This window comes from Eurytemora carolleeae, unplaced genomic scaffold (assembly GCF_000591075.1).
Source record: "Eurytemora carolleeae unplaced genomic scaffold, Eaff_2.0 scaffold129, whole genome shotgun sequence".
NCBI classification, from domain to species: Eukaryota; Metazoa; Arthropoda; class Copepoda; order Calanoida; family Temoridae; genus Eurytemora; species Eurytemora carolleeae.
This window is the reverse complement of record NW_019396235.1, coordinates 513,211-538,973: the sequence shown is the minus strand read 5'-3', so window position 1 is coordinate 538,973 and position 25,763 is coordinate 513,211. Positions and strand designations below refer to the sequence as shown.

The window sequence follows — 25,763 nt, the reverse complement described above, 5'->3', positions numbered from 1 at the left end:
AGTTGTATCTGGGTGTATAGTTCTATACAGAGATACATGATTAGTCCAGTATCATAGTTGTATCAGGGTGTATAGTTCTATACAGAGATAATTCTAGGTTTAGTGACTGATATAATTCAGTTATGGTATTACAATCTTAGTTGAGAACTTTTGAATGATATTAAGTTTAGCTCCAGAGATAACCAGAAATTAGTAAAATGTTTTTGGCCTTTTTCTTTCTTTTAAAAATTTAACTGAAACTTTAGAAAAAAAAATCTAAACACATCTAATTTGTTAATAACATCTACTTTTTTACTCTACAGAGGTTTGGTTCGTCACCATCACCGCATTTTAAATTAATATATTTGTCAGCTAATGTCATATTTACTGATCTGTCATTGGTCTACTCCTCAGCATTTTAACCAATAACAGATCTGTTTGACAATAAGTTAAATTCATGAGCATAGATTATATAAATTACACTGTTTACATGTCTGAATCTCTGTATAAATACTACAGTGATAACCAGAAAACTCTGGAACTTTAAGTCGACTTTTAAACTCAAGTTAGGACTTTAAATAGCCAATGAAAATGGGACACAGCAATTGTGCAGAGTAAATAGGCCAATTTTACTTAATAGGTGACTTAATAACTTATTAGTAAGTTATTTGCTTTATAACAACGTCAAATGCACTTCAGTATTGCTTTAATGTCGTCTTCCTATTCTACAGTTTTCTGGTTATCACTTTAGTAAAAATAATAAGATTAAAATTATATTTATTTGAATCTAAATAATAATATCCGGAAGAATAATTGTTAAATAATTATTTGCGTTTATAACGTATTTTTACTTACAAACATTTTGGCATGCGTCACAATTGTAATCTGTAATTTATCTATCTGTCAATCAAGCTATCTCTATCTATCTATCTATCTATCTATCTATCTATCTATCTATCTATCTATCTATCGATAGATCGATCTATCTATCTATCTATCTATCTATCTATCTATCTATCTATCTATCTATCTATCCATCCATCTATCTCACAAATGCATTGAACTATTACGTATAACCGTGTTTGTTTAATATTGTTTAATAATGCTTAATTGCTGAAACATTAAATAAAAATAAAAATATTAAAAACATTTATTTCAAATATGTTTACCATAAGGAACGATTTCAATCGAAGTCATTGTTAAATACAATTTTTTTTACAATGATAATAATTATTTAGTTAAATTGAACAGTTTAAAAGAATCTATATCATGTTTTTTCTTATCCTGCTGGAATAATTTCATTACTTTTGTTTTGTAGCAAATATTTTTGAAAAAGGATATAAATCAGATTAAAGTTGATGAGTCTAGGGTTCTTGATTCAACTACAGATTTACCCAGTATTGATGAGACTTAATGACGACTTCAAACTCTTAAAATTTACCGACCTCTATGTTTAGTTTGCTGCATTAAAAATAGTTTATAGTTATTTCCAACTACTTTACAGGGAAGTTAAGGGAATTTTACTTTACCAAGTTAAGTAAAATTCTTAATTTCCCGAAAAAGTAGTTGTGCACAATTTTATCGTCATTTGAGATGAAAATGCGGGAATTTTTTTCGTGAAAATTTCGCAGAGCGGGTGGTTATTTTACTTAATTGTCCTTCTGTTGGGGAAAAACAAGTTCACAGTTACAAAGACCTAGAATGTAGAAATAAGTATATTGTACAACCGTGTTTTATTTTTCTGGGTAACCCTGTAAATAGATGTTAGATTGTTTAGAATAGAAATTTTTTCTGGGACCAGTTCAGATGAACAAGACATAGTTGAACCGCGTAGACGTGTGTACTTGCGCACTAGAGAATTGATTGAAGTTTATCTGCGCAGTTCAGCTACTTCTCGTGTTTTATTAAATCTGATCCCTCATATATTTAGATTATAATGTAAAGTTCACGAATTTTGTCAATAAAGAATTTTAAAAATTCCAGACTTAAGAAATGCAGATCTAGATTTAGATTAAATATGGAGGATTATCTATTTCTTTCTCTTCTCCTCTCTGGATTCATCTCGTTCACATTGGTTTCTGCAGATCAGGTAGAGGTCAGGTCAGGTGCGTACAAAGTTTGATTGAAGAGAATAGATTTATCTTGTTTTGTCAATATCTATCTATAACAAACTTCTCAGTGTCCAAATTTTGCTTTAATGTCGTCTTCCTATTCTACAGTTTTCTGGTTATCACTGCAGCTTGGTTTGGGCGTATTAAAAAGAAACTGAGTACTAACCACAAACCTTAAATAAAATTTTTCTAGATTAGCTACTCGAAATATCACCACCAGATTGAAAAGACTTATAAGTTAGAAAAGTAGAGTTTGTAAATTATTAATTTCTTAGAATATTATTTTCAGAATGCGCTACATATGTTTTACTCGCAGTAATCTATACACAGTTTGAAATTTATTCATCAAATAATGAAACGACACTTATTAGAAAGGATAATATGAATATAAAAGAAGTAACGACGGGGGCAATAGAGTAGGGAAAAGAAAAAGTACAGATACAGTTATAAAAGAATGTTAACAAAATATGAAAGAATATATGTGAGTGGAAAAAAATGTTAAATACGTGAATACCTAACGAGGGGAAAAGAAAGATGTGATTGCAAAAAAAAAGGAAAGATAAAAAACAGAAAGATCAAAAGTCGTCAAACTAACAAAGGAATTGAGTCTTTGGAACAAAATCAAATATTTAAACCTCAATATCTTTAGAACTTGATGTTGCAAGTCTTTGATATTTCAAACTCAGATTATTTGATCTAACAGAATTCATAGTTTGAAATATCTAAGGTCTGCAACATTTGGTTCCAAAGATATAGTGATTAGAAAATCAGAGTATGTGGCAAAGACTCAATTCCTTTGTGCAGTAAAGAAGACTTATGTCGACATCACTTATGTTTTAAAGATATTGCGCAGGATATTTACCAGGTTGAGATAAGATACACCTCGCTGCTGATACATGCAAATATTTTCTTATAATCAATTAGAATATTTTACATTTCTTACAGCAGAATAAAAACATCGTGTTTAAAGATCAATGATCAGATTTGTTCTAATTCTAGTACCCTGAGATAGATCAGAGAGAGGATCGAGGTAGGACTGGAGACCAGTTGGATTATATCTACCAAGACCCGGATACAGAGGAGATGGTTCAGATATCTCTGGATGAAATTGTGGAATTCGGAGAACCTTCTCAGATTCAAACTAGTCTCGGAGACTTAACCAACCTGACTTTTCTCCCTCTTCCAGGTACAGTCGGTACAGTTTGGACAAAACAATACTCTTGGTTTAGTTTCAGCTTTGGGATTTTTAAAAGAGATGAAAACTTTTAAATTTAGTTTAATTATTCATCTAAATATGTGTCAGCTGACGCCTGGTTAGCCGATTCTCATTGGTCCAACATCTAAACTTCTGACCAATAAGAGATCGGGTAATCTTAGCTGGTTTTGAGATTTAAATGAGATTGAACAACATTTTTTATTGGACAACATGAAAAACATGGGACCCATTAAACTCTGGAATAGGAAGACGATATTAAAGTCAGGGGCGGAAAAGTGGGACGGCAGGACCTTCGCACCCCCCTGACGGATTCAGTAAGGGGGGGGGGCGTAGCCCCTGAGATTTCAGAATAGTTCCTCAATAGCACTTAAGGGAAAGAAAACCTAGTGCAAAACAGGAAAAATATCTATCTTAAAATAATTTTGTTCCTAAATCTGGATGATATTGGAGAAATTGTAATATTTAATGGAAACCCTGCCATTGGAAAAATTGTTAAAACAATCCTACGTGTATTTGTTATTTACCAGTAGGTTGAAAGTTAACTGAGATGGAGCTGGGTCTTGTGTGTATACTGCACAATTATGTTTTACATTATTAAAAATCACGAATTCAGTTTTAACTCGTCTTCCATATCCAAAGTTTGATGGGTATCCTTGTATGACAAAGTTTGATTGAAGAGAATAGATTTATCTTGTTTTGTCAATATCTAACTATAACAAACTTCTCAGTGTCCAAATTTAATGAATTAAGCCGCGTCTCAAATCCCCCGAAGACCGGTTTAAGTGGAACCAACCATATTTGAGCTGCGCCTTAAATTTAAGCCGCGGCTCAAATTCTTTAAATTCGGCCTCAGTTCAGTTTCAATATTTTTGTTCTTTCTTATTTCCGACTTCCGGTAATACACTTTCAATTTCTCTAGGAGTGTAATATTCTGAATTTCAGGTGAAATCAGAGAGAAGGAAAATAATAAAACTATATCTATGACCCAAGAGCAGATCACCAATTCAGTTCTAGAGAAGGTAAAGTTTCTGTTCAACTTATCGCAGCCTTTGATAGTTAAAAAGTTCAAAAAAATCTAGAATAGGACGTCGACCTTTAGACTCAAGTTAGAACTTTAGATATGAAATTGAACATGAGACACGGCAATTGCCTAGTTTAAATAGACCCATTTCACTTAATAAGTGATTTAACAACTTGCTAGTAAAGCTATTTGCTTCGTAACATCACTTCATAATTGCTTCTATGTCGTCTTCCTATTCTACAGTTTTCTGGTTATCACTGCAGCTTGGTTTCTATTCGTAAATAATCTCATAACGGTTTGATGTAATTTGGTCAACTTTTAGAAATTACTATAAAAACTGATTTTTTAAAATATCTCAAATATCAAAGAGAAAAAAATCTATTTTACAAAAAAAATTGATGTTTAATGGAAATAAATCAAGAGTGAAATCCAAGATTTTCAACAATTTAAATCCAATATTTTTTGTAGATTCAGGCTCTTCTCGACGCTGCGGGTAGAAACCAAACTTTAGAAGATATTCTCGATATTCTCCCCAAACAAGTCCTAGATATTCCAGTACACAGGCAGCCACAGAACCATGTTAAACATCCACAAGATATATTTGGGTAAATTTATATAATCAAATATTTAATTTATATTTTTTATCATTATTAAACTAATTCGAAATTAGGATGATCATTTAGAAATTGCTACCAATACTTAGTTAAAAATCTAACTCAGTTAATTTTTTATTTTGACAATACATTGTTTGATTTATACTTAAATTGATTTTTCAAGCTTTGATGCTTTTTATAGTTTCCAGAGATAAAAACTTTTATATTGTTTATCCTGTCAGAAAGCACTAATCCGCATCTTTTATAGTCCAGCGGATTAAGTAAGTCTATCTCTAAAGGTCTGAACATTTTTAATCTTCTAAATATATTTTCAATTAAAGTTGAGTTCAAATATATCAGATTTAAACGTGACGCGAAATTTACTTTGATTTGACGTGACGTGAAGGTTTATAAACTTAGAGCTTGAGAAGAGTTATCAGTTTCATTAATCAATGTCAACCCACTCCACTTAAATTTTAAACCAGACTCAGACATTTTCCAAGCGTGGTTCAACCGGGTTCCCCAATCAAAAGTTTAGACCATTTGTCCAGGGTTTCATGAGCTATGATCAGAAATACAAACAGACAGAGATTAACTACTTTATATATATATATATATATATATATATATGTATATATATAAATATATATTTATATGCATATATTTAGGGAACTAATCGCTAGTATGGAGAAATATCAAGGTTCAGAGAACTCGTCAAATCTATCAGTTCAATATCCAGAGGTAAATAAACAAAAGTAAATTTCTAGGTTTGATAAATATATAAGATAAAAGAAAATAGGTTTGAAATGTATAAATTTACTGAAGAAAAATAACACTTGCAAATTCTGTCAAATTGGGTATTTGCCATGCCATGAACGATTCTCAATAAAAAGCCAAATTCGTAGTTTAAAAAATTCGAATTGAAAAGTATCCAAGGTAATTATCGAGTAGTGTTAATGCAAATATAGAAGTTTTACCTCACGGCGTGTATTATGGATTTAAATCTACTTCCCATCATGACTACGTTAAACCCCCATCCAACTCCAACTAACCGGCCTAACCTAACCGTCACTAACATATTTTAAGATCTAATACAAATCAGAAAATCATTAGGTCAGATTACTTTAGGTCGGATGAGGAGAGCGAATACTTTCGAATTTAAACAAGATTACTTTTAGGAGCAGAATTCAAGCTTCATCAATTTAAAGTTTGTACTTGGTACACCGGACCTGGAAAACTCTGAACCCAACCTGGAGAACCTTGAACCCTACCTGGAGACTGAACCCATAATTCAGGATGAAGATCTTCCTAACTTGATCGAAGGAGACTCTGAGGAGCTCATTGGAAACCTGGACTATACCGATACAACTGACGAATTAAAAGGTTAAATTAAACAATTTTTAAGATGTTCTAAATTTTATTTCTTAAATTGTCAAAAACAAACATAAAATGCTAAATTTGATTTGCAAGGGGGAGATAAGATATCGTACTTTTATATGTAATGGAAGTTCAAATAAACATGATAATATGAGAAATAAATCTATAAATGTATATAATATATGTCTGTAGTTGTTTTATTAATCTGAAACACAAAATAATATCGTAATTGGCTCTTTTAAAACTTGAAAAAAAGCTCTCGTTTTTTTTAAAGATTCTCCAAAACTTATTATCAATTTTAGAATTATTCAAAAATCTCCGAACCCGTCCTGGCCCAAGTCAGCTGACTGAAGCAAGCCTCACAAGATTGACTAAACCTTACACTACACGAACTCCATATAGACCTGGAGGTAGCCTCAGGTTCGATTCTACTCCTAGTCCTACCGGAGAACATGGTTCAACTCTTGCGTCTCCAGGTTCTACACTGACTACTCAACCCTCTTCGGATATTACTTTTACTGATGGTCTTTCTTTCAACCCACAATATTCTCCGCTAAAACCTGCATTTCCGGAACTACTAAGGAACATTCAAAATCAATTTCGCTTGGGGGGTATGTTTAAACAACACAAAGTCAACAAAGTAACAAGATTTTGATATTCTTTTCCAAAATAATAATCTCATATCGTATATTCAATGTCGTTTACCACTGACGATACCTCTAATACTTTTAACAGACTTTTAACTTGGGGTTTATAAAAGAATGAATTTATAGTTAAATGAAGAAAAATCAAAATTAAAATTTTTTCATTGCTTTCTATATTTTTTTTATTTCGGCAAAACTCATACTTTTTTTGCGTCATATGTTGATTTTATTTTTCTCTTCAATTTTGAAATGGTATTTTTTACTGAATATTATAATACGTCTCCTAGTTATCAAAACCTCCTTTTTTGCTGACATTAACTTGTGTTGATAAAGATGACAGTCCTCTGGATGGATTTAATAAATATCCAGGTCCTCCGCAGACCAGGGATAACAGAGAGACCGGAGTCAAGATACAAGACATAAACCCGAACCAGGAAAATATTATTTTTTATTCAGAACCCCAGGACGTTTTTTATATTTTATATTTTCCTTCAGGAAGATAACGGAGTTCCTGATGAGAAAAAAGATCTGCATCTCGTATCTAATCAAGCGAACTACGACCAAAAGTAAATAAGAAAAATTATAAAAGTCGGAACAGAAATGCTGTTTAATCCCGATTGGGCTATTTTTGTCTAATATAGATGGGGGGTGGGGATGTTTTCCACCCCCCCCCTTATGATTTTTCCCTTAGAGAAGAGATAGGGGAGTGTGACAAATAATGTCCCTTTTCAAGGCCGGCTCATTAAAAAAAATTAGATCTCTAACTTTAATGGTTGGGGTGTAAAAAAATTTCAAAAATATTTATTTTTACTTTTAACAAATATTGTTTTCAAATATATAAGTCTTAGCCCTGTAGTTTAATAAATAAAAGAGGAGTTATTAACCATTTCTTATTTTTTTAAACACCAACCCGCCGTTTGACCATTCTCCACCCTACCAGTACTTTATGCGTTCAAAATTTTTTTTTGCAAAACTTGTTTACAACTTACTCTTCCAATCATAAATCACCGAGTTGAATAAAAAATTAATATCATAGAAGAGAACCTAAGTATAAGTTTAAATGATAACTAAAGTACAATTCCTTCTTCTGACGTTAAACATATTTTATTCCATCAGAGTTGGAAACCTTTGCTACCCTTAATCTCAATATCTTAATGTCGAAATCCAATTTGGACATTTTTGATTTTCATTAGTTGCGAACAACTTTCCCGGCTTCGGTTTGGTTGTTCGATTTCTTCAACCGAAACTCTGATTGGTTGAAATTTAGACACTTTCCTTAACATCAAATAAAATTTAAATTAATCTGCAGACTTACAGATGATATCAAGCATTGATCTTGATATATTCTTTTCTGATTTAACGCAATTTAGGCTTGAAATTAAAACATCGTCCGGGCGGATTCTAGGAAAATGGATAACGACTTCTCAGGGTACCCAGGTAAGCTAGGAATAAATAATTAAAAAAATATGTAGGTTTGTAATCTCACATATTCTGTATGGTTTAGATACAGGGATATCTGGGTATCCCCTATGCTCAGGCTCCTCTTGGAGAACTAAGGTTCGAAGCTCCGCGTCCTCCTGTAGAATGGGAGGGAATCAGGAATGCTACAAGCTCTGCTCCGTCCTGCTGGACCGTTCATGCTCCAAATTCCTGGGAGGTACAATGAAGTGATTCCAATCTTCCCCCTGTGATATTCGTTCTTTCTCCTCAAGTTTTAACAATTTCGCAACATATGTTAGTTTACGAAAGCAAAGCATAAAAAAGGATTAAATTAAATGAGAAAATATGTATTCATTGTTGAGATGTATAAGTATTATTACAAAGGAAAAACTCTTAAAAAGTTATCATCGTTTAAATGTCGTCTTCCAATAGAATCAAATAAGCAATATTTATTAGTCCCGCTCTCTTGTAGTTCTTTTTGCCCCCCCAACCAGGTATTTACTGACTGAAAATGATCTGAGTTCTCTCATGGATAGAGATATTGTACAGAACCAGATAGGAAATAAGATACACAAGTTATTTCAACAAAAACTAAATTTATCAAGGCTACAGTGAGACCCACAAAATTGTGGATTGGGAAATTTTGAAATAATCTGATGAAGATAACACACAGCTTGTGCAGTGTACACTTGACAATTAACTTTGAAGCTAATGATAAAACTATTATATTACAGTTTAAGGGCCCCTCCACCTGTTCTACAGTTTTAGGTTTTATTTTCATATTTAAAGTGACATTATTTTACCCTAGAAAAATTCTTATAAATTGAACATGAGACACGGCAATTGCCTAGTTTAAATATTTTAAAAAACCTTTTACTTAACGTAAAAAGGACAGAGTTTGCTCGAAAATGCACATCCCGATCGTTAGTGCTATGGTCGGCACCTCCCGGCTGATCATGGCTAACAACTATGCTCAATCAAAGAAACACTCAGAAGACTTTCAATACTTTCCTAAAATAGGTTTCACGTGTCTCATACTTTATATAGAATATATAATCTGAGAAAAACCAAAATTCAAAATATCAAATATAAAAAAAAACTAAAAAAAACAATAATAAACAAACAATTTTGTAAAAAATTAAGTTATAAATGAGCCAGTGCTTTGCCATGAAACACCTGGAAACTCAATTTTTATCAAATTCTCGATTGCTTCCAGATGGGTAAAAAATACATCATGACTGGTTGAAACAGATTCACCTATACAAATTGCATTAGTTTGTTTTTTCCAAAGTCCAAAAAAAGTGCCTTTGTTAAAATAAAAACGATAAATTGTTTAACTTTTTAAATTTCTTTCTTAGAAAATATCCGATTCCGTCGTTTTTTTGTTGATTATTTTTATGCCTTACTAGTCTTCTGGAACCGGGATGAGTGAAGATTGTTTGTATCTGAGTGTCTGGGTCCCGGAAACACAGGAAACAAGATTATCCGTAATGGTCTGGTTGACCGTGGGTCGGGGGCAGGAGGACAAGGGCGGAGAGGAGTTATCCGCCGAGGGTAACCTCGTGGTTGTCAAGGTAGAGAGTAGAAGAGGAGCACTAGGGTTCCTAGCAACTCAGGAGAAATCAGTCCCAGGTAAACTAACCTCTTTAAGATATTATCAATTTCCATTTAAGGGACTGTACGCGTAATTTCAAGTGACCCTCCATGCACAGATGACAATGTCCGATTCACAACGGTACCCTGGAAACTTTAATCTGATCAAAAATGTGGAAGATACCGTCGTTTTATCAGCTCGAAAAGTGTTTAATTCTAAAAAGTTGTCCATTGCTTCTTATAAGAAAAAAAATTATATTAATTCATATTTGATCTAAGAAAGCTGGGTACCACTGTAAATAGGAGCATTACCATCTTTACATGGAGGGTCACTCAGAACTACACTCACTCTCCCTTTAGAAAGATAGTTTCCGATAAGACACAAATTATTCTCATTGAAACTACATACCAATGCCACGTTTCTGGCATTACACTCAAAGTTTATCACTAATTTGTTCTTATCTTCTAAACAAATAATGTTTTAATACAATAGGGAATTGAGTCGTTGACACAAACTCTGATTTTCTAATCTTTCTTTTTTGCACCCCAATGACGTAAACCTTAGATATTTCAAACTATGATTTATGTTAGATCAAATAAACTAAGTTAATATCAAAAGTTTACGCCATCAGGTTGCAAAGATAAAGGTATTATAAAATTTGAACTATTCCTTTCTGAACTAGGTTGCAATAAAATAATTAAAATTTTCAAATAATATTTTACCTTAAATCTATTTATCTAAAATTAAAAACAGCGGAAAAGTATGAAAAACGTAGCTATGTGTAGGAAATGCTGGTATGTTAGATCAGATAATGGCTCTGAGATGGATTCAAACCAATATTGATCTGTTTAAAGGGAACCCGGAGAAGGTTACGCTCCTAGGTGTGTATCCATTAAACCGCTAAATCAAAAGTTGAGGAAAGCTCCCCTTACAATTAGAAAAAATTCCGCGAAACTTTACAAAATCTTTATTTTTTTGATAATTTAAATATATACAATGAGAAGACGACTTTTAGACTAAATTTATGACTTTATGTAGTCCCATGACAGAAAACACAGTAATTGTGTGGTGTAAACAGACGAATTTCCCTTAATAAGTGATTTTATATACGCAACATCCCCCTACTGAACTTCTGACCTACTTCAATGTCGGACCTACGTCAGCTGTTCATGTTTGTATTATTTAAGGGTAAGGTTAGGTTAAGACAATTTCTGGACCGAGCGCCGCGGCTAGGACAGGCTAGTTGGCCGGGCACTGCGGTCATAAGTCCATATAGCAGCTGAAAACCCACGTGCTAGTAGGTAGGATGTGTAGTATAGCGGATTTGGCGTAGGTCAGAAGTGGAGTTTAGCGGATTTGCGTAGGTCTAAATATACACCATCGTGAAGTTTTGCTATAATGTCTTCTTCCTATTCCAGCCTTTTTGTTCTAATGGTAACAGTTAAAGATAATTTATCGTGCAATTTTTTTGCAAGGAAGAACTGCGCATAAAGCGCCATGAAAGCCTATTCTAGAAAGAATAATTAGCATATTGGTGCGCGCGGCTGACATTAGTTAAAGATGAACAAGTGTTTTTGAACACAATTAATCCACCTTATCAATTCAAAACAAAGAACATTTCTTAACTCTTTGTAATTGTAGGATATGGCAAGGGAGCAGATCTCTCCTCCCTCCACCTGGTCTCACCCCTATCCTGCTCCCTCTACAGGAATCTGATCTTACAGTCGGGGAGTACTTTCACCCATCTCATCTCTAGACACCAGGTATACAGAGAGTACATTCACTCCCCTCGTCTAAAGATTCCAGGTGTATACAGGGAGTACTACTACAAACACCAGGTATTATAAAGGGAGTAGTACCTTTACTCCCCTCATTTTTGCAAGATCAAATAAAAATTAATTTTGTTTTTTAAGATCAACTACTTCAATTACTTTTTATGCTATATTGAGTTAAAAGACATAAAAACCATTAATTATCTGTCACTGTACTTGGGAAACTGTTTTTAACCTCTTATTTACCCCCCCCCCCACCCCACCCCTGGGTTCAAGCATTATTCCGGATGACTAGGGTTAACGATTTCTAATATTACAGGCCGATGAGAGAGCTCGTAGCCTAGCCTCACTTCTAAACTGTGCTACTTTAGATGATAAGGTAAATCTAAATATATTCTTGTATAAGTATTGTTTCAAAATATGAAAACCGTCCGATTTCTCTTAAAGCCATTTAAATATCTATATATATAATATATATACAGTAGTAATCTCTTTTATCTCTGTCAAAGCATAAGTCATGAACTTCTTGACAGATTGGCCTCAGATTTTGATTGAGGAACTCGGGAGAACCACGGGAATGCTTAGCTTGCTTTAAAATTCTAAGTGGAGTGACTTGACCTTTTTAGAGAAAGTTTAGTTTCCAGGCAAAGCTGGGTTCCCCAATAAATCATTTGAGTGCAGGTCAAAAAATTGTTACCTCTGCTAACTTTGAGACATCATCATTTTATTTTATTCACTTCCTCGAGCTAAATTTTTCTATTTTTATTTTATCTAAAAAATTCTCATTTTTTTATTCTAGACTATGTTGAGTTGTCTACGGAGTGTTGATGCCCAGGTGCTAACTAACCAGGAGTTTAGTGCTGTAAACCTAACCCTTCATGCTGACCCTTTTCCTCCAATCATTGACGGACTCTTCGCAGTAGAAAATCCTGGCAGCTTAGGAAAACTGGAAGCATTTGTTCAATTCAAACCCATTGAACGTTTTAAAACTTTTTAAAAGTATAAACTCATCCATACTTACTGTCATTAGAACTTTTAGTAGTTGACTATTTTATAAGATATACAGTCATAACCAGAAAACTCTGAAATAGAAAGACGACTTTTAGTTTCAAGTTTTGCCGTAACTATTAAGTCTGATAATCATGATAAATAGCAATTGTGCAGGTGAAACAAGCCCACTTTACTAAATTAGTGATTTAATAAGTAGTAGTAATAGTAATACTTTTTGATTTGCAACAACATCAAATACACTTAAGTATTGCGATTGTCTTATTCCATTGTTTTCTGGTTATCACTCTACATCTTGCACTTTTGAAATGTTCACAAGAAAGTCACAAAGAGACTGTTTCTTAAAATCTCTAAAAGAACTTATCATCATGATCCTGGTTTCAGTTGAAGAGAACTTGTTTAAGAAGAGCAATCTTCTGATAGGAACCAACTCTAACGAGGTCCTGAAAGGTTTAATGGAGTTTTTACCTGAACTTAACGGAGATTCTGTGAAACTTGAACTCTCATCTCTTCAACTTGATTCTGCACTCAACAGAATATTCCCGAGGTATAATTTTCCACAAGAGTCGTGAGTTTAATAGGATCATCATGAAATGTTACTTATGTTAAGCATTATACCCCAAACTAAACCAAACCATCCCATCCCATCCCATCCCATCCCATCCCATCCAATCCAATCAAGCATAGAGTTAAGCATTAGGAATCTGGATAATAGAAAAATCATTACAAAACGCAAATAGAATTTATCATAACATTAATTCGTTATATATCTAAACCACAATTGAAATGGATTCAGTCCGAAAAGTTCGAAACCATATTGTTTGTTAAAAATAGGAAATGTTTATCTATATAAAGTACTAGTCTGGGGATCCTGCTTTGTCTCAAATTTTACTTTTAAAAGACAACCCACTCAACTTTAAATTTGCAAACTTAGCTTGGAACATTTCGGTGGTTCTACCAAGTTTCCAAATTAAAATTTGAGGCAACTCAGTCCAGGGGTTCATGAGTTTTGATTGGACATCCAAAAAAACAGACAGACAAACAGGGATTACTTGTTTAAATTTTTATTTACAAATTAATTATTGCAAATAATGTTTGGATACAAAGATCTTAACATTTCACGTTTTAGAAAACATTTCTTATTTCTCTCGGAAAAACATTTATATTGTGCTCTTTCAGGTATCCGGAGTCAGTTCTATCCTTGATAAAGTTCCAGTACGGATTATTTGAAGAGAATAGTTTTGCGAGGATACAGAATGATCCAAGACGGTTCTGGGGGCTGCAGGCTGCAGTTGCAGATAAAGAGGTAAAGACTCAAGACGACGTTTACCGGAGTTAAACTAAGAATCAAAGTCGTCTTTAATGATAACCGTCTTCATAATTAAAACCATGATAAGTTGATTCTAGTTATTCGAGAAAAAAAACTATGCTTATGAGGAACTCAAATCCCTATTTCTTTGCAACCTGAGTCCGAATTTTATGAATTTGTGTCGTGTCTCAAATCCGTCATTTAACGCCGGCTTAAATCTTAAAACATTGAAAACAATTTTAAGTGGAACCAACCATATTTAAGCCGCGGCTACAATTCCTTAAATTCAGACTCTGATGGTGTAAACCATACATTAATTAAAATAACAAATAGGACACTAGATGTTGTCTTTTCAAGATTTATGCGTGTTATGTTCACAATAACCCTCCTACAGAAGCCGAAAGGAGTTACACGTAGTCGGCGTAGAACAGGCTCTCTCTCTGGCTTGTTCTACACCGACTACGCGTAACTCCTCTGGGCTTCTGCCACGGGTTATTGTAAACGAAACACACATAAATCTTGGAAAGACGACATCTAGTGTCCTATCTCTTATTTTAATAAATCTATGGTTTACACCAAAGAATTTTTTTATAAAAAATTTGATTAATAGTAAAATTTATTAAACATTTTTAGAAAATTGAATAAAATTAGTGATTCATTTATCTTAATACTAGCCTTAGAGGGCGCTTTGCACCCATCTTCTAAATTAATTGTGAACATGTTCTCTTTGTGTACATCGTAAAACAAAACAAAAATAATTCGCGTATTTTCACAAAAAATTTCGTGGATTTTCAAAATTTTCAAAAATTTAATGAAGATCGGATTTTGATGGAGACAAATATTTGAAATTTTGATCATTCATAAACCTTCCCTGTGGTTCCTTGATGTCCCACAAAAAATTTGGGCCCGATCGGTTCAGCCGTTTTTACGTTTATTTGATGCAAACAGACAGACACACAATCAAATAAACAGACAGAAAAGCCAAATTTATATATAGATTTTATGAGATAAACAAACAGAACAATATTTTATCTTCAAGGGCAACTTCCAAAATACATCCCAGGGGAAGTTTTTCCAACAAACTCATATTTTCAAATCCCCATAAATTTGCAACCGGATGGTGGAAACCGTTGATATTTTAAGCTTAGATTATTTGATCCAACAGAGTTAATACTTTGAAATATAAAAGGTTTACGACATTGGGTTGTGCAAAGATTTATAAAGTTAACATCTGAGCATTGTTTATTTCCAAAATATCAATTTTGGATGAATGAGGCAGATATGTTTACTGTAAAGTTTATAATGGGTTAGGGTAAGGGATGTTCTAATCGATCGCTTTGACTTAAAAGTGACACTTGATAAATTGCAAGTGAGAACCAGAAAAATCTGGAATAGAAGGACGACTTTCAGACGCAAGTTATGACTTTAAAATGTAATTTGAACATGAGACACAGTGTATTTGTGCAGTGTAAACAGGCCTATTTCACTTAATAAGTTATATAATAATAACATTGTGAACACTTGAGTATTGATTTAATGTCATCTTCCTATTTCACAGTTTCTTGGTTCTCACTGAATACATTTGAAAGATCGCACTTGATCAATTGTAAATATTTGGGAAGTTGACACGTGATAAAACTGCTTGGAAAGTATCTAAAATGTTATTATCCAGGTTGTGTGTGGTGTGAACAAGCTTGCTAAAACTGTCTCCAATGACGGGAACAAAGTCTTCAGATATTTCTTTGACAACGACGCCTCTGATCTTGAATCTGGGAAGGAGATGAACCTTTTGTTCGGCGAACCTCTTGTTTCTCTTGGACGACGGAACTCCGATACCGAAATTAATCTCAGCAAAAAAATGATTAAGTTCTGGACAAATTTCGCTAAATTTGACGATCCTAACGGGGATATGGGTTCTGGAGAGGAGAGGGTGTGGCCCGAGTTCTCAGCCCCGAATTGGTCCTACGTAAACGTTAACACGGAGAACTTAGAGGTCGGGGAGGATCTCAGAGGTCGGGTTTGTGTTTTCTGGGAGCAGATTCTGCCTGGCTTCCTTCCTAGGACGGAGTCGGAGCTGAAAGAACGGTCGGGACGAAACTCCGATAGCAGTTGTAGAGCGGTAAAATCCAAAGCAAATCTTTACTTCCCTGGTTACAGACCTGTAAACAGACTTTAGCATAATCATATTATTATTAGGGCATAACTAGTTCACAGAATACAGATAGATCAGTGAGGATTGTCTTATTTTACATACAAGAGTTCACGACATTTTGAGAAGGAACACAAACATAGTTTTAGGCTATTGCCATTTTTTTCGGTGGTATGTTAAACATACCACCGATAAAAATGGCAATGGGCTAAATGAAACTGAGTGAGACTTGAAGTTTTGATGGGTAACTGTAAGCTATGGGATTAATGTAAATGTTCAATAATTGCCTGTCTAAAATAACAACCCTTTCTCTCTCTCTTGTTCTATTTGTGTTATTTTATGCATAAATAATACTTATTAAACCTGTTAATTTTATGTAGATATTTAATAAATTAAAATGTAACTTAACTATGAAATATGAGTTTAGAGTGAAGAAATTGAGAATTATCTGTACTTTTTTTCCTTGACCGTGGAAAAAGTAACCGTGAAAGTTAGGTTAGGTTAGGGTTAGTTAAGTAGACTGAAATGGTAAAATGAATTAAAAATAAATAGATAAAAAGAAAACTATTTAAAATTTGTATCAACTTTTATAATACCTTCTATATAGGTAGGAGCGGAAAAAGAGAGACCATGATTAAAATTTCATTTTTCTGAAAAAAAAGAACAATAAAATATTTCGGACACAAAGTCGCAATAAAATGATCAAAACATTAAAAGTAAAAGAGGGTTTAAACTGTATCTCTGTAGTATGGCAGGGTTTAGGAGTTCAATGAGACCACTTGGGAAGTTGAGGTGTTCAGTAGATCAGAAGTGAGGAAAACATTGCAAGCTGAGTTCTTGTTGGAGGTTGAGTTGAAGGGTGAATGGCTCCTGGAGGTTTGGTTGCAGGGTGAGCGTCTCCTGGAGTTAGGTAGGTCGGGTGAGTTGCTCCTTGAGTTAGGTATGTCGGGTGAGTGGCTCCTTGAGTTAGGTATGTCGGGTGAGTGGCTCCTTGAGTTAGGTAGGTCGGGTGAGTGGCTTCTAGAGTTGGGTTTGTCGGCTGAATTGCTCCTGGCAGATGTCTGATAGAAGACTCTAAATCTTGTTGGGCTGCTGGGAGATCTCTGTCTTGCTGGAGAATCAGGATTATATAGAATAGCGCTGCTTGGTGATGCGGACAAAGGATCATCAAATGATGGTTTAATCCTCTTCTAAATAAAACAAATTGTTAAAGCACTCTAAATAAACATTTTAAGCAAATTAATTATGCAAGTCTCAAGAAACAGAAAAATAAAATAAATTATATTTACATTAGAACTAAATGAGAGGTTAGAAATTACTTTAAGGAACTGTAAACGTAATTTCAAGTGACATTCTAATTAAACAGGGGAATACCCGATAAACAACGATACCCTTTAAATGGAATGATATCGAATTGAATTCGATATTGTTGACTTCTAATTTTAATGTTAATTCTGTTGCGCCTGTAAGGAGAAATTGGATAAAACATTTTAAACCCAAGAGTGTTCACAGAGTTGAATTATTCCACTCAGATCGTAAATACATATTGAATAAGGCAACCCCGTGAATTTATATAAACCATTTTCTCTTCATATATTTATAACAGATGAAAGTAAAATTAGTAGCGATCGATATCGAATTGAATACGATATCAGCCTATGTGTACCCCCTTTCATTTTTCCTTTAAACTATTCCGCAAATCTAATCTAATAAATCTAATCTAAATCTAATCTAAAATTTATAATTTCTATTTGTAGTTTTCTATACAAGTAATTTACGGATTTATGCATCGACAACAAAGCATTTAATTTACAGAATTTAACACTTTTAAATAAAAAAGGATATTTTTCCCTTTCTTTCTTAGTTAAAGATTTAACGGGCATATTTACAAATATACAATAAGGAAATATTAAACTGTTAAGCTAAAATGTTTTTAGTATTTAAATTATGAATTTCAAATTTTCTTCTTTAATTTAATCCAAAGATTTCCGATACCAGAATAGTTATTACCGAGGTCTGAACTTGTGTATCTTAATCCAACAATATACAGGGTGTCCCACGAAACATGACACTTAAAATTTCTTCTTCCATAATTTTTTAAGTTGTTTGATACCAAAGACAATAATAAAAATATTTTATGGGAGTTATATTATGGTAAAATTGATTTCAAAGAAAAAATATATTTGAGCATAAGATTTTATTTACGAAATAATCTACAAAAAGCCTTTAATTTCATAATACAGCATATTAAAGACGACATTCAAAACTGGTTATCAACTGACATGTTTCGTGGGACACCCTGCAGCACAAATCCATATGTTTTGTAATAATTTGTATAAATCGCCCCAAAAATCGGCTTTAGCAAAAATAATAAATACTTTTCACGGTTTAGACTTGATTACTTCAAATAAAAAGTTAGCTCTGTTGATATCAAGTTAAACATGTTGTTTAGCGCTATCTCATACCAAGCTCCAATCTCAGATAAACTTCTGTTCGATATAAACAAACATACCCTGTAACGTTCCTTCATGGATTGGGCACTTCTCTTGAGTACTCTTCTCTCCTCCATCTGCCTCCACATCTTTACTCCTCCAACCTAAATTAAATTAAAACTAAATAAAATAAACTAAATTAAAATGTAAAAATTGTGCAATTTAAATTGTTTTTAATTAAATATTTAGTCAAATATATATTTATCTATATCTATCTATCTATCTAACCTTCTTCTCCAACCCATTCTCGTTTATATACGCCAGGATCTAAAATACAAATATTTTATTAATAGGGTTACAGGGTGCTATACGTCCATTTCTTAATAATTGGTATAAGTATTTTTGTTTTGTTTTGAGCGGCCTAAAACCTTATCAGAGTCTGGGGTTATGTGAGTTGCCAAACAGATCGGTTCCATCCTATCTCCCTTCCTTCCTAACTACCTACCTACGTACGTACCTACCTGTGTATGTACCTACCTATGTATGTACCTACCTACGTCTGTGTCTACCTACGTCTGTGCCTACCTACGTATATACCTACCTATGTTATACCTACCAACCTACGTACGTATGTACCTACCTAAATACGTACCTACCTACGTATGTACCTACACCTACGTTCCTACCTACTTACGTACCTACCTATGTACGTCCATATCTACACCTACCTACAATTCTTCTAAATACGTACCTACCTATGTACGTCCATATCTACACCTACCTACAATTCTTCTAAATCTAACACTTCAGATCCGTGAAGCAAAAACTCTTTTTGACAAATTTACGGTTTATTTAACCATCTTCAGAGCATATTCTTGCTTTAACTCGACCAAAGATTACCTACCTACCTACCTACCTACCTACCTACTCACCTTCTGGTCTTCGGTTTCACTATATGGTTTCCTGGGGGTCCCCTCCTCCTCCTCTGAACTTATGTTCTTATTCTCCTTATCCTTTCTCTCCATCATAGCAAGATCCTTCTTTCTCAGGTTTTTCAGAATCCTTTTCTTAAATCTAAATCAAATATTTTAAACATGGGTTTAATCCTAAACACAATTCAGATGTTAATTGAGTCAAAAGAATTTAGTTTTAAACAATTATTGCAGGGAATAGGAATAAAGGGAAAGGAAATGGCGCTGGTCTGGCATGAGAAAGCCAGTCGCACTGCTTTGCAGACCAGTGCGGTAACCTTACACACACTCTTCTAGTACAGACACACAACATGATTACAGTCAAGAAAATTGCAGAACAATGTTGTCAATTATAATTAAGCTTGAATAACAACTATATTTATTGTAAACTTTAATCAAGTAGTTATTTTTGCATGAAAATTTGGCTTATAGTGTTAAATATGTAAATAATATGCTACAGGTATATTAAACTTAGTAAACTATTAACAATAAACAAATGTACTCTCCTAGACTGTACAAATACCGAGATTCTTTCTACTGTATAAACCTACAGTACACACCTTTGGTACGGTAACCTTACACACACTCTTTTGGTACAGACACACACACATGACGTTTCCGCCCCCTGAATTATTGACGTAAAATAAAGTGATTTAAAATATATTTGTACCTAAAAACCTTAACAATACTTTTCATCAATAAAGGAAACAGACAATAATCAACAACTGGTAATCTCGCTCATTATTTTTTACCTTTCTTTTAAGGACTGCCAGGTTCTACCCGGAGCTACGTTCTCATCCTTCTCCATTCTCTTCCAAACCAGATCTCCTCTAAATATCAAGGAATTATTAAATATCTTTCTCCCTACTATAACCTGAAAACCTAAAAATACCAAAGTCTCTATATAGGTATGCGTATTAATAGGTATATTTACGTATAAATACGTATGCTCAACTTTTGGGTAAAGAACTTACGTATTTTTACGTATTTATCATATCAAGCAATTTTTTTTTAAATGCTTTGGTTTTCCAGAAACGTATTTATACGAAAAATTACGTATACTTTTTACTCAGTAATTTTCTAAATTTTTAGGTTTAAATTTTACGTATTTTAACGTACTTTTTAGATTTTTTCTTTACTTAAAAAATTGTATTCTTTTTTCGAGTTTAGAAGTTTGATGCAAACCTAAAAATATGTATGTTTTCGTAAATTTCATACCAAGCAATGTTTTAAAGTTTTTAGGTTTTTATTTTACGTATTTTTAAGTATTTTTTAGGTTTTTTCTTTACTTAAAAAATTGTACTGAATACGCCTCAGAACAATGCTCATGCAAAATTATAGTCCACTTCTTAGAACTTGAAAAATGCGTATTTTTACGTAGGTCATATACGTAGTTTTACAGATATTAAATGCATATTTTTACGTATAGGTAAAACCTACAAATTCCTGATTCATTGGATTTTTTTTTAGGTTTTTTACATACGCATTTTTACGTTATTCATTTGTGTATTTTTACAGATATTAAATACGTATTTTTACGTATAGGTAAAACCTATAAATTCCAAAAATCAAAAAATGTTAGGATTGTTTCAAACCTAAATCTACGTATAGGAAAAACTTAAAAATTCCTGATTCATTGGATTTTTAGTTTTTTTTTCCTTCCCCATTTTTCGTTTTTTCAATTGGTTTTTTTACCTAAGAACTTTACGAAAATATGTATGTCATACGTATGGAAAATAAGTATTTTTACGTGTTCCTAAACCTAAAAATACGTATATATACGTATGTCATACATATTTTTAAGTTTTCCAACCCAAATCTTCCCTAACAATAGGTCATTTTACGTGACTCTTCAACAAACCCTTAAAATAGAGAAAAGCTTGTTTACCTTATAAAAGACAGGCCTCCCGTAACCTTGAGATATTTTATGATTGATCTGTCCTCTTTCTTTGTGTACATTGGTCTAAACAGTCAGAAAAAGTCAGAAAAAGGAACAATTCTAGCCGCAGTGCTTTGGATTCATTTAATTTTGATGCTGATCTGGATCCTGGATCTGCTCAAAAAAAGAATTGATCAGGATCCGGATCCAGGTCATAAACATATCTTTAAGATTTACTGACTTTTAAACTGTTAGAAAAGAGAGCGTATTAATTTTTTTTAATACGGTGGTACTAGGATTGCATTACATCCGCCCAACGTTACATCCGTCCTACGATACTTCGGACCTAACCGCACGTGGTTTTTTTTTGGTCTGATGAACTGTATGTTGGATACATTCACACTCAATGGAAAAGAAGTTAGTGTATCCGACCTACTGTAGGTTGGATGCAGACCTTTTGTAGGTCGGATGAACAACCTTAGTAGGTCGGATGCACAACATTAGTAGGTAGGATGCACGACTTTTGTAGGTCGGATGCACAACTTTTGTAGGTCGGATGTAAAACTTTTGTAGGTCGGATGCACTCATTTTATACGTTAAATGTACACATATGTAGGTCTGATGCACAGTTATTAAGGAGCCGCAGCGCTCGGCCCGGAAATTGTCTTAATCTAACCTAACCCCAAATCAGGGTACCCCGTCCAACAAGTGTTAGAGCCGGTCCAGCAATTTTTTTAATGCATACAGGTCGGCCATTTCTGAAGATATATGAATAAATAAACACATTGCAGAAACATTGAACCTTACAGAAAACATAAAAATGAAAAAATAAACATTTTATTCAATTGCCAAGGTGGTCTTAAGGTGTAATTGTGCAGCAAAAAAATCGACGATTTTAAAGAATTTGATAATAAATTGACGAATTTTCAAATTATATGAAATTTTGTCAGTTGAAACAGTATTTAGGATTTCTAAATTGATACAGTGAAACCCTTAATAACGAATACATCGGAAGAATTTATCAAATGTCGTCTTGACAATTTTTGAATGAGTTTTATACTATATTACGTAAACTTCAGTATTTGCGAAAATAAATAAATTGCCATCAATATGCGGGAACAGTTTTAAAGATCTTCTAAATATTTACAACATTCCATTATCAGAAAGTGAAGAATACGACATTTGATGAATTCTTTCGATGTATTCTTTATTAAGGGTTTCACTGTATAAAACATCGCGCATTCTGAATTAAAAACTGAGGATTTAACAAACATTTTAACACTCAAATTAAAAAATGTTCAAAAATGGCCAAAAAATTACGTTTATTCTGGCGACTTCAGAAATATTCAAAAGAAAAAGAGCTCCTCTAAACTATTTTTACAGGGCCGCCCTCTTACACTTGTTGGACGGGGTGATTTAATTCTACTCAATTTCCGGTGAAAGACGGAGTTTATTACCTCTTAGTCCTCCTAGTCCTACTGGAAACCTCATATATCTCGTCCTCAGAACCTGTGTCAGAGTCATCATCTGTGTCAGAACCTACTTCGTCGTCCAAGCCAGCTTCGTCGTCCGAGCCAGCTTCGTCGTAAGAATCCAATTCAGACTTAAAATCGTCTTTCTGAAAAAAAAACATTGAATCCATAGAATTCCCAACAAACTTGAGAATAATGCTTAAACCTTCATTGAACAGTGAAACCCAATAGTCTATGTTAAACAATATTAACGTTTTATAAAATGATATTCCAGGGCCCGAAAGGTTATATAGCATAAATATGTGAAGTACGCCTGCAGTATGGAAACAGTACAACAAAATGGCCGTTTTACACTTTTTTCTAGTAAATTCCCCTCTATTATATATTCTATTCTCTATGATTTGTATACTTTGAACTTCCTTTCAGGCTGAAAGGGACTGACAAAATTCATACCAAAGGATTGTCTAAATTCCACTCTAATATATATATTCTATTCTCGTTGCCCATAGGTAAGACTGGACATGTCGTAGTTGTTCTAGAATCTGTGCGTCAATAATGTAACCTACATGACAGTAGCAAGAATACTTTAATGTCGTCTTTTATTTTTATTATAATTTGCTGCATTTATTTGTCAAACTAATTAAAGGAAGTAAAATTGAGATAATAATCACAAAATACCCCTAGTCATGGCATTTCCAAAAATGTCACTGATAATTTCTAAGATCTAAGACGACTTTCAAGTCATGTTTCGTAGGACACCCTCTAGCTGATTATGAAAAACTTTGATACTTTAAATTCTGACTATTTGACCCAGCAAAGTTAAAAGTTTTGAATTAGAATTTGTGGCGAGTATTCATTCTTTTGCTGATTTTTCCTTGATTTGAATTGGCTAAATACGACCCAGTGCACCATGGAACATGAGACTGGTTAATACAAAAATATTGTCTGTGTAATCAAGAAAGGAATTGAGTTTTTGCCACAAACTAAAAATTTTAAAGCCCTATATCTTTGGAACCTGATGGAGTAAACCTTTGATATTTCAAACTTAGATAATTTGCTCTAACAGTATACCTAGTTTAAAATATATAAGGTCTAAGACATTGGGTTGCAAAGATATAAGGATTGGAAAATCAGAGTTTGTGGCAAAGACTCAATTCCTTTTATTGATGTCATTCCGTTCATCCTCATATTGGCGTAAACTTTTGATATTTTAAACTTCCGACTATTTGATCTTGAAATTTTTGGTTTGAAATATCAAAGGTTTACCAAATTAGGTTGTATAGATACAAGGATTAGAAAGTTTGAGTAAGAAGTGAAAACTCAGTTTCTTTTATTTGCTATTCAAGTTTGCATTTTCTAATAACTTGACCTCAACGTATTCTGCTTTAATGGAATCTTCTTCAGTTTCTCTCTCGATATACTTGGAATGTTTCTCATCTGATTCCCAGGAATCTTGAAACATATTCTCCTCGTCCATCTCTACAGATTCATCTTCTTTACTAGTTTGTTGTCTTTCCTCATCTCCGAACATTTTTCAGGATATCTGATATCTGAAATAAAAGTAATTCAGATTTATGGAGAAAAAGAATTTTTTCAGCTTTTGTTACCCCCATGGGTCCCCTCAACAAATCAGCCAATTTGGTCCAGCCGTTTGGCCAGCTTTAGGCTACATATATACGCCTGGCAATTCAGTTAGTTTTCTAAAATTTTATAAAGATTGAATCACAGAATCACAGAAAATTTACAAACTTGTAATAAGAAAACTCGCAGTTTTCAGTTCTGGTCTGATTTTTAGGAAAAGTTATTTTTCAGTGGCTCTTCTGACTAACTTTAGAATATACTAAAAAGAAAGAAGTTAGAGGATTTAAAGAAGTTTTCCTTAAAAGTTAGCCCAGAATAATCTGAACATTGCGAATTTTCTTATTACAATCTTGCAAATTTTAAGATTGCTTAATAAAATTTTAGAATTTGATAGAAATGATATATGCACATTTTTGCATTTCTGAACTTTTGATTTTGAGATTTTAAGTCTATCACTAAAAGACTAGACTCTTAGGGCGCTTCGCGCTCCCAGTCCTGTAAATAATTTTAGCTTTTAACTATTGCTCTGAAAGACGACAATTTTTTTCCAATTGTGGCGCATTTAAAAAAAAATTCGAACTATTTTTCAGGATTTTTTTCTCTCCAATTTGATCTTCTATAAAACTTTCCTGGGGTCATGTGAGGTTTTACAAAACAAGCAAAGTATATATAAAGATATATATTGTACTTAACAATACGATGATATTTTTTATTCGTAATAAATAAAATTTAATAACAAAATTTTCAAAAACCAAAAGAGTAAATTTTCTTATCATGATCTCAATACCTTTAAATAGAATTATGATCATGATTTCATAAGTATTCTGAAAACATTATTTTCTTTCAGACTAATAAAAAACAATCCCTTTATCTTAAAACCTTTTGTTGTAAACCTTTAATATTTCCAACTTAGGACTAATTGATCTAACTGAATTCATAGTTTGAACTTTTGAAGTATCTAAGGTCTGTGACATAGTGTTGCAAAGATATAGGGATTAGAAAAATTAGAGTTTGTGGCAAAGACTGGATTAATTTAACAGCTTTCATTAATCAACACTTTATTTCTATTTAATTTTATTCCGTCTGGTTTAAGGTATTGTAATCTCATATCCATCTCTCTGTCCTTTTCCTTGTTAAAGACAACTTAAACTTATATTGTAATAATGATTATTGTCTTCAACATGGAATGCCTCCAGTACATTCCCAGCTGCTTAT

At 33.1% G+C, this 25,763-nt stretch overlaps 3 protein-coding genes and 1 long non-coding RNA gene across 5 annotated transcripts; 2 read left to right on the top strand and 2 right to left on the bottom strand.

Moving 5' to 3' along the window:
* Positions 1-1,646: 1,646 nt before the first annotated feature.
* On the top strand, positions 1,647-9,110 carry LOC111698985 (uncharacterized). 2 transcript variants are annotated; one of them, XM_023469495.1, is made up of 9 exons: positions 1,647-1,692; positions 1,990-2,068; positions 3,090-3,276; positions 4,249-4,325; positions 4,796-4,932; positions 5,589-5,661; positions 6,099-6,303; positions 6,600-6,879; positions 8,876-9,110. In XM_023469495.1, exons 2-9 carry the CDS (start codon positions 1,997-1,999, stop codon positions 8,994-8,996), a joined length of 1,152 nt encoding a protein of 383 aa, XP_023325263.1. In that variant the 5' UTR covers positions 1,647-1,692; positions 1,990-1,996; the 3' UTR covers positions 8,997-9,110. The 2 variants fall into 2 exon arrangements, with proteins under 2 accessions (XP_023325263.1, XP_023325262.1); XM_023469494.1 differs by having other exon boundaries at positions 1,671-1,692; positions 1,984-2,068.
* Positions 7,238-16,615, top strand: LOC111698983 (acetylcholinesterase). The gene is made up of 12 exons (XM_023469491.1): positions 7,238-7,375; positions 7,437-7,507; positions 8,312-8,378; positions 8,446-8,598; positions 9,791-10,013; positions 10,761-10,856; positions 11,617-11,813; positions 12,067-12,126; positions 12,547-12,688; positions 13,140-13,302; positions 13,935-14,061; positions 15,737-16,615. The coding sequence occupies exons 5-12, from the start codon at positions 9,806-9,808 to the stop codon at positions 16,238-16,240; spliced, it is 1,497 nt and encodes a 498-aa protein (XP_023325259.1). The 5' UTR covers positions 7,238-7,375; positions 7,437-7,507; positions 8,312-8,378; positions 8,446-8,598; positions 9,791-9,805; the 3' UTR covers positions 16,241-16,615.
* LOC111698986 (uncharacterized) lies at positions 15,297-15,730 on the bottom strand. Its single transcript, XR_002764654.1, has 2 exons — positions 15,638-15,730; positions 15,297-15,418 (listed from the first exon to the last, which is right to left on the bottom strand). It is a non-coding gene; the product is annotated as an uncharacterized LOC111698986 (long non-coding RNA).
* On the bottom strand, positions 16,137-24,547 carry LOC111698984 (uncharacterized). The gene is made up of 9 exons (XM_023469493.1): positions 24,337-24,547; positions 22,953-23,113; positions 21,505-21,579; positions 20,369-20,446; positions 19,578-19,719; positions 18,934-18,972; positions 18,726-18,809; positions 16,810-17,403; positions 16,137-16,223 (listed from the first exon to the last, which is right to left on the bottom strand). The coding sequence occupies exons 1-8, from the start codon at positions 24,496-24,498 to the stop codon at positions 16,972-16,974; spliced, it is 1,173 nt and encodes a 390-aa protein (XP_023325261.1). The 5' UTR covers positions 24,499-24,547; the 3' UTR covers positions 16,137-16,223; positions 16,810-16,971.
* Positions 24,548-25,763: the final 1,216 nt, after the last annotated feature.

Bases quoted from the DNA above. Each gene is read 5' to 3' on its own strand.
- LOC111698985 (XM_023469495.1), top strand. From the start codon at position 1,997: ATGGAGGATTATCTATTTCTTTCTCTTCTCCTCTCTGGATTCATCTCG. The intron at 4,933-5,588 runs GTAAATTTATAT...GCATATATTTAG, and splicing joins CATCCACAAGATATATTTGG to GGAACTAATCGCTAGTATGG. The intron at 6,304-6,599 runs GTTAAATTAAAC...TATCAATTTTAG, and splicing joins TACAACTGACGAATTAAAAG to AATTATTCAAAAATCTCCGA.
- LOC111698983 (XM_023469491.1), top strand. From the start codon at position 9,806: ATGAGTGAAGATTGTTTGTATCTGAGTGTCTGGGTCCCGGAAACACAG. The intron at 10,857-11,616 runs GTGTGTATCCAT...TTGTAATTGTAG, and splicing joins GGAGAAGGTTACGCTCCTAG to GATATGGCAAGGGAGCAGAT. The intron at 12,127-12,546 runs GTAAATCTAAAT...TTTTTATTCTAG, and splicing joins GTGCTACTTTAGATGATAAG to ACTATGTTGAGTTGTCTACG.
- LOC111698984 (XM_023469493.1), bottom strand. From the start codon at position 24,498: ATGTTCGGAGATGAGGAAAGACAACAAACTAGTAAAGAAGATGAATCT. The intron at 19,720-20,368 runs GTAAAAAATAAT...TATTTGATTTAG, and splicing joins TGGCAGTCCTTAAAAGAAAG to ATTTAAGAAAAGGATTCTGA. The intron at 17,404-18,725 runs GTATGTTTGTTT...TGTTTTATTTAG, and splicing joins CCATGAAGGAACGTTACAGG to AAGAGGATTAAACCATCATT.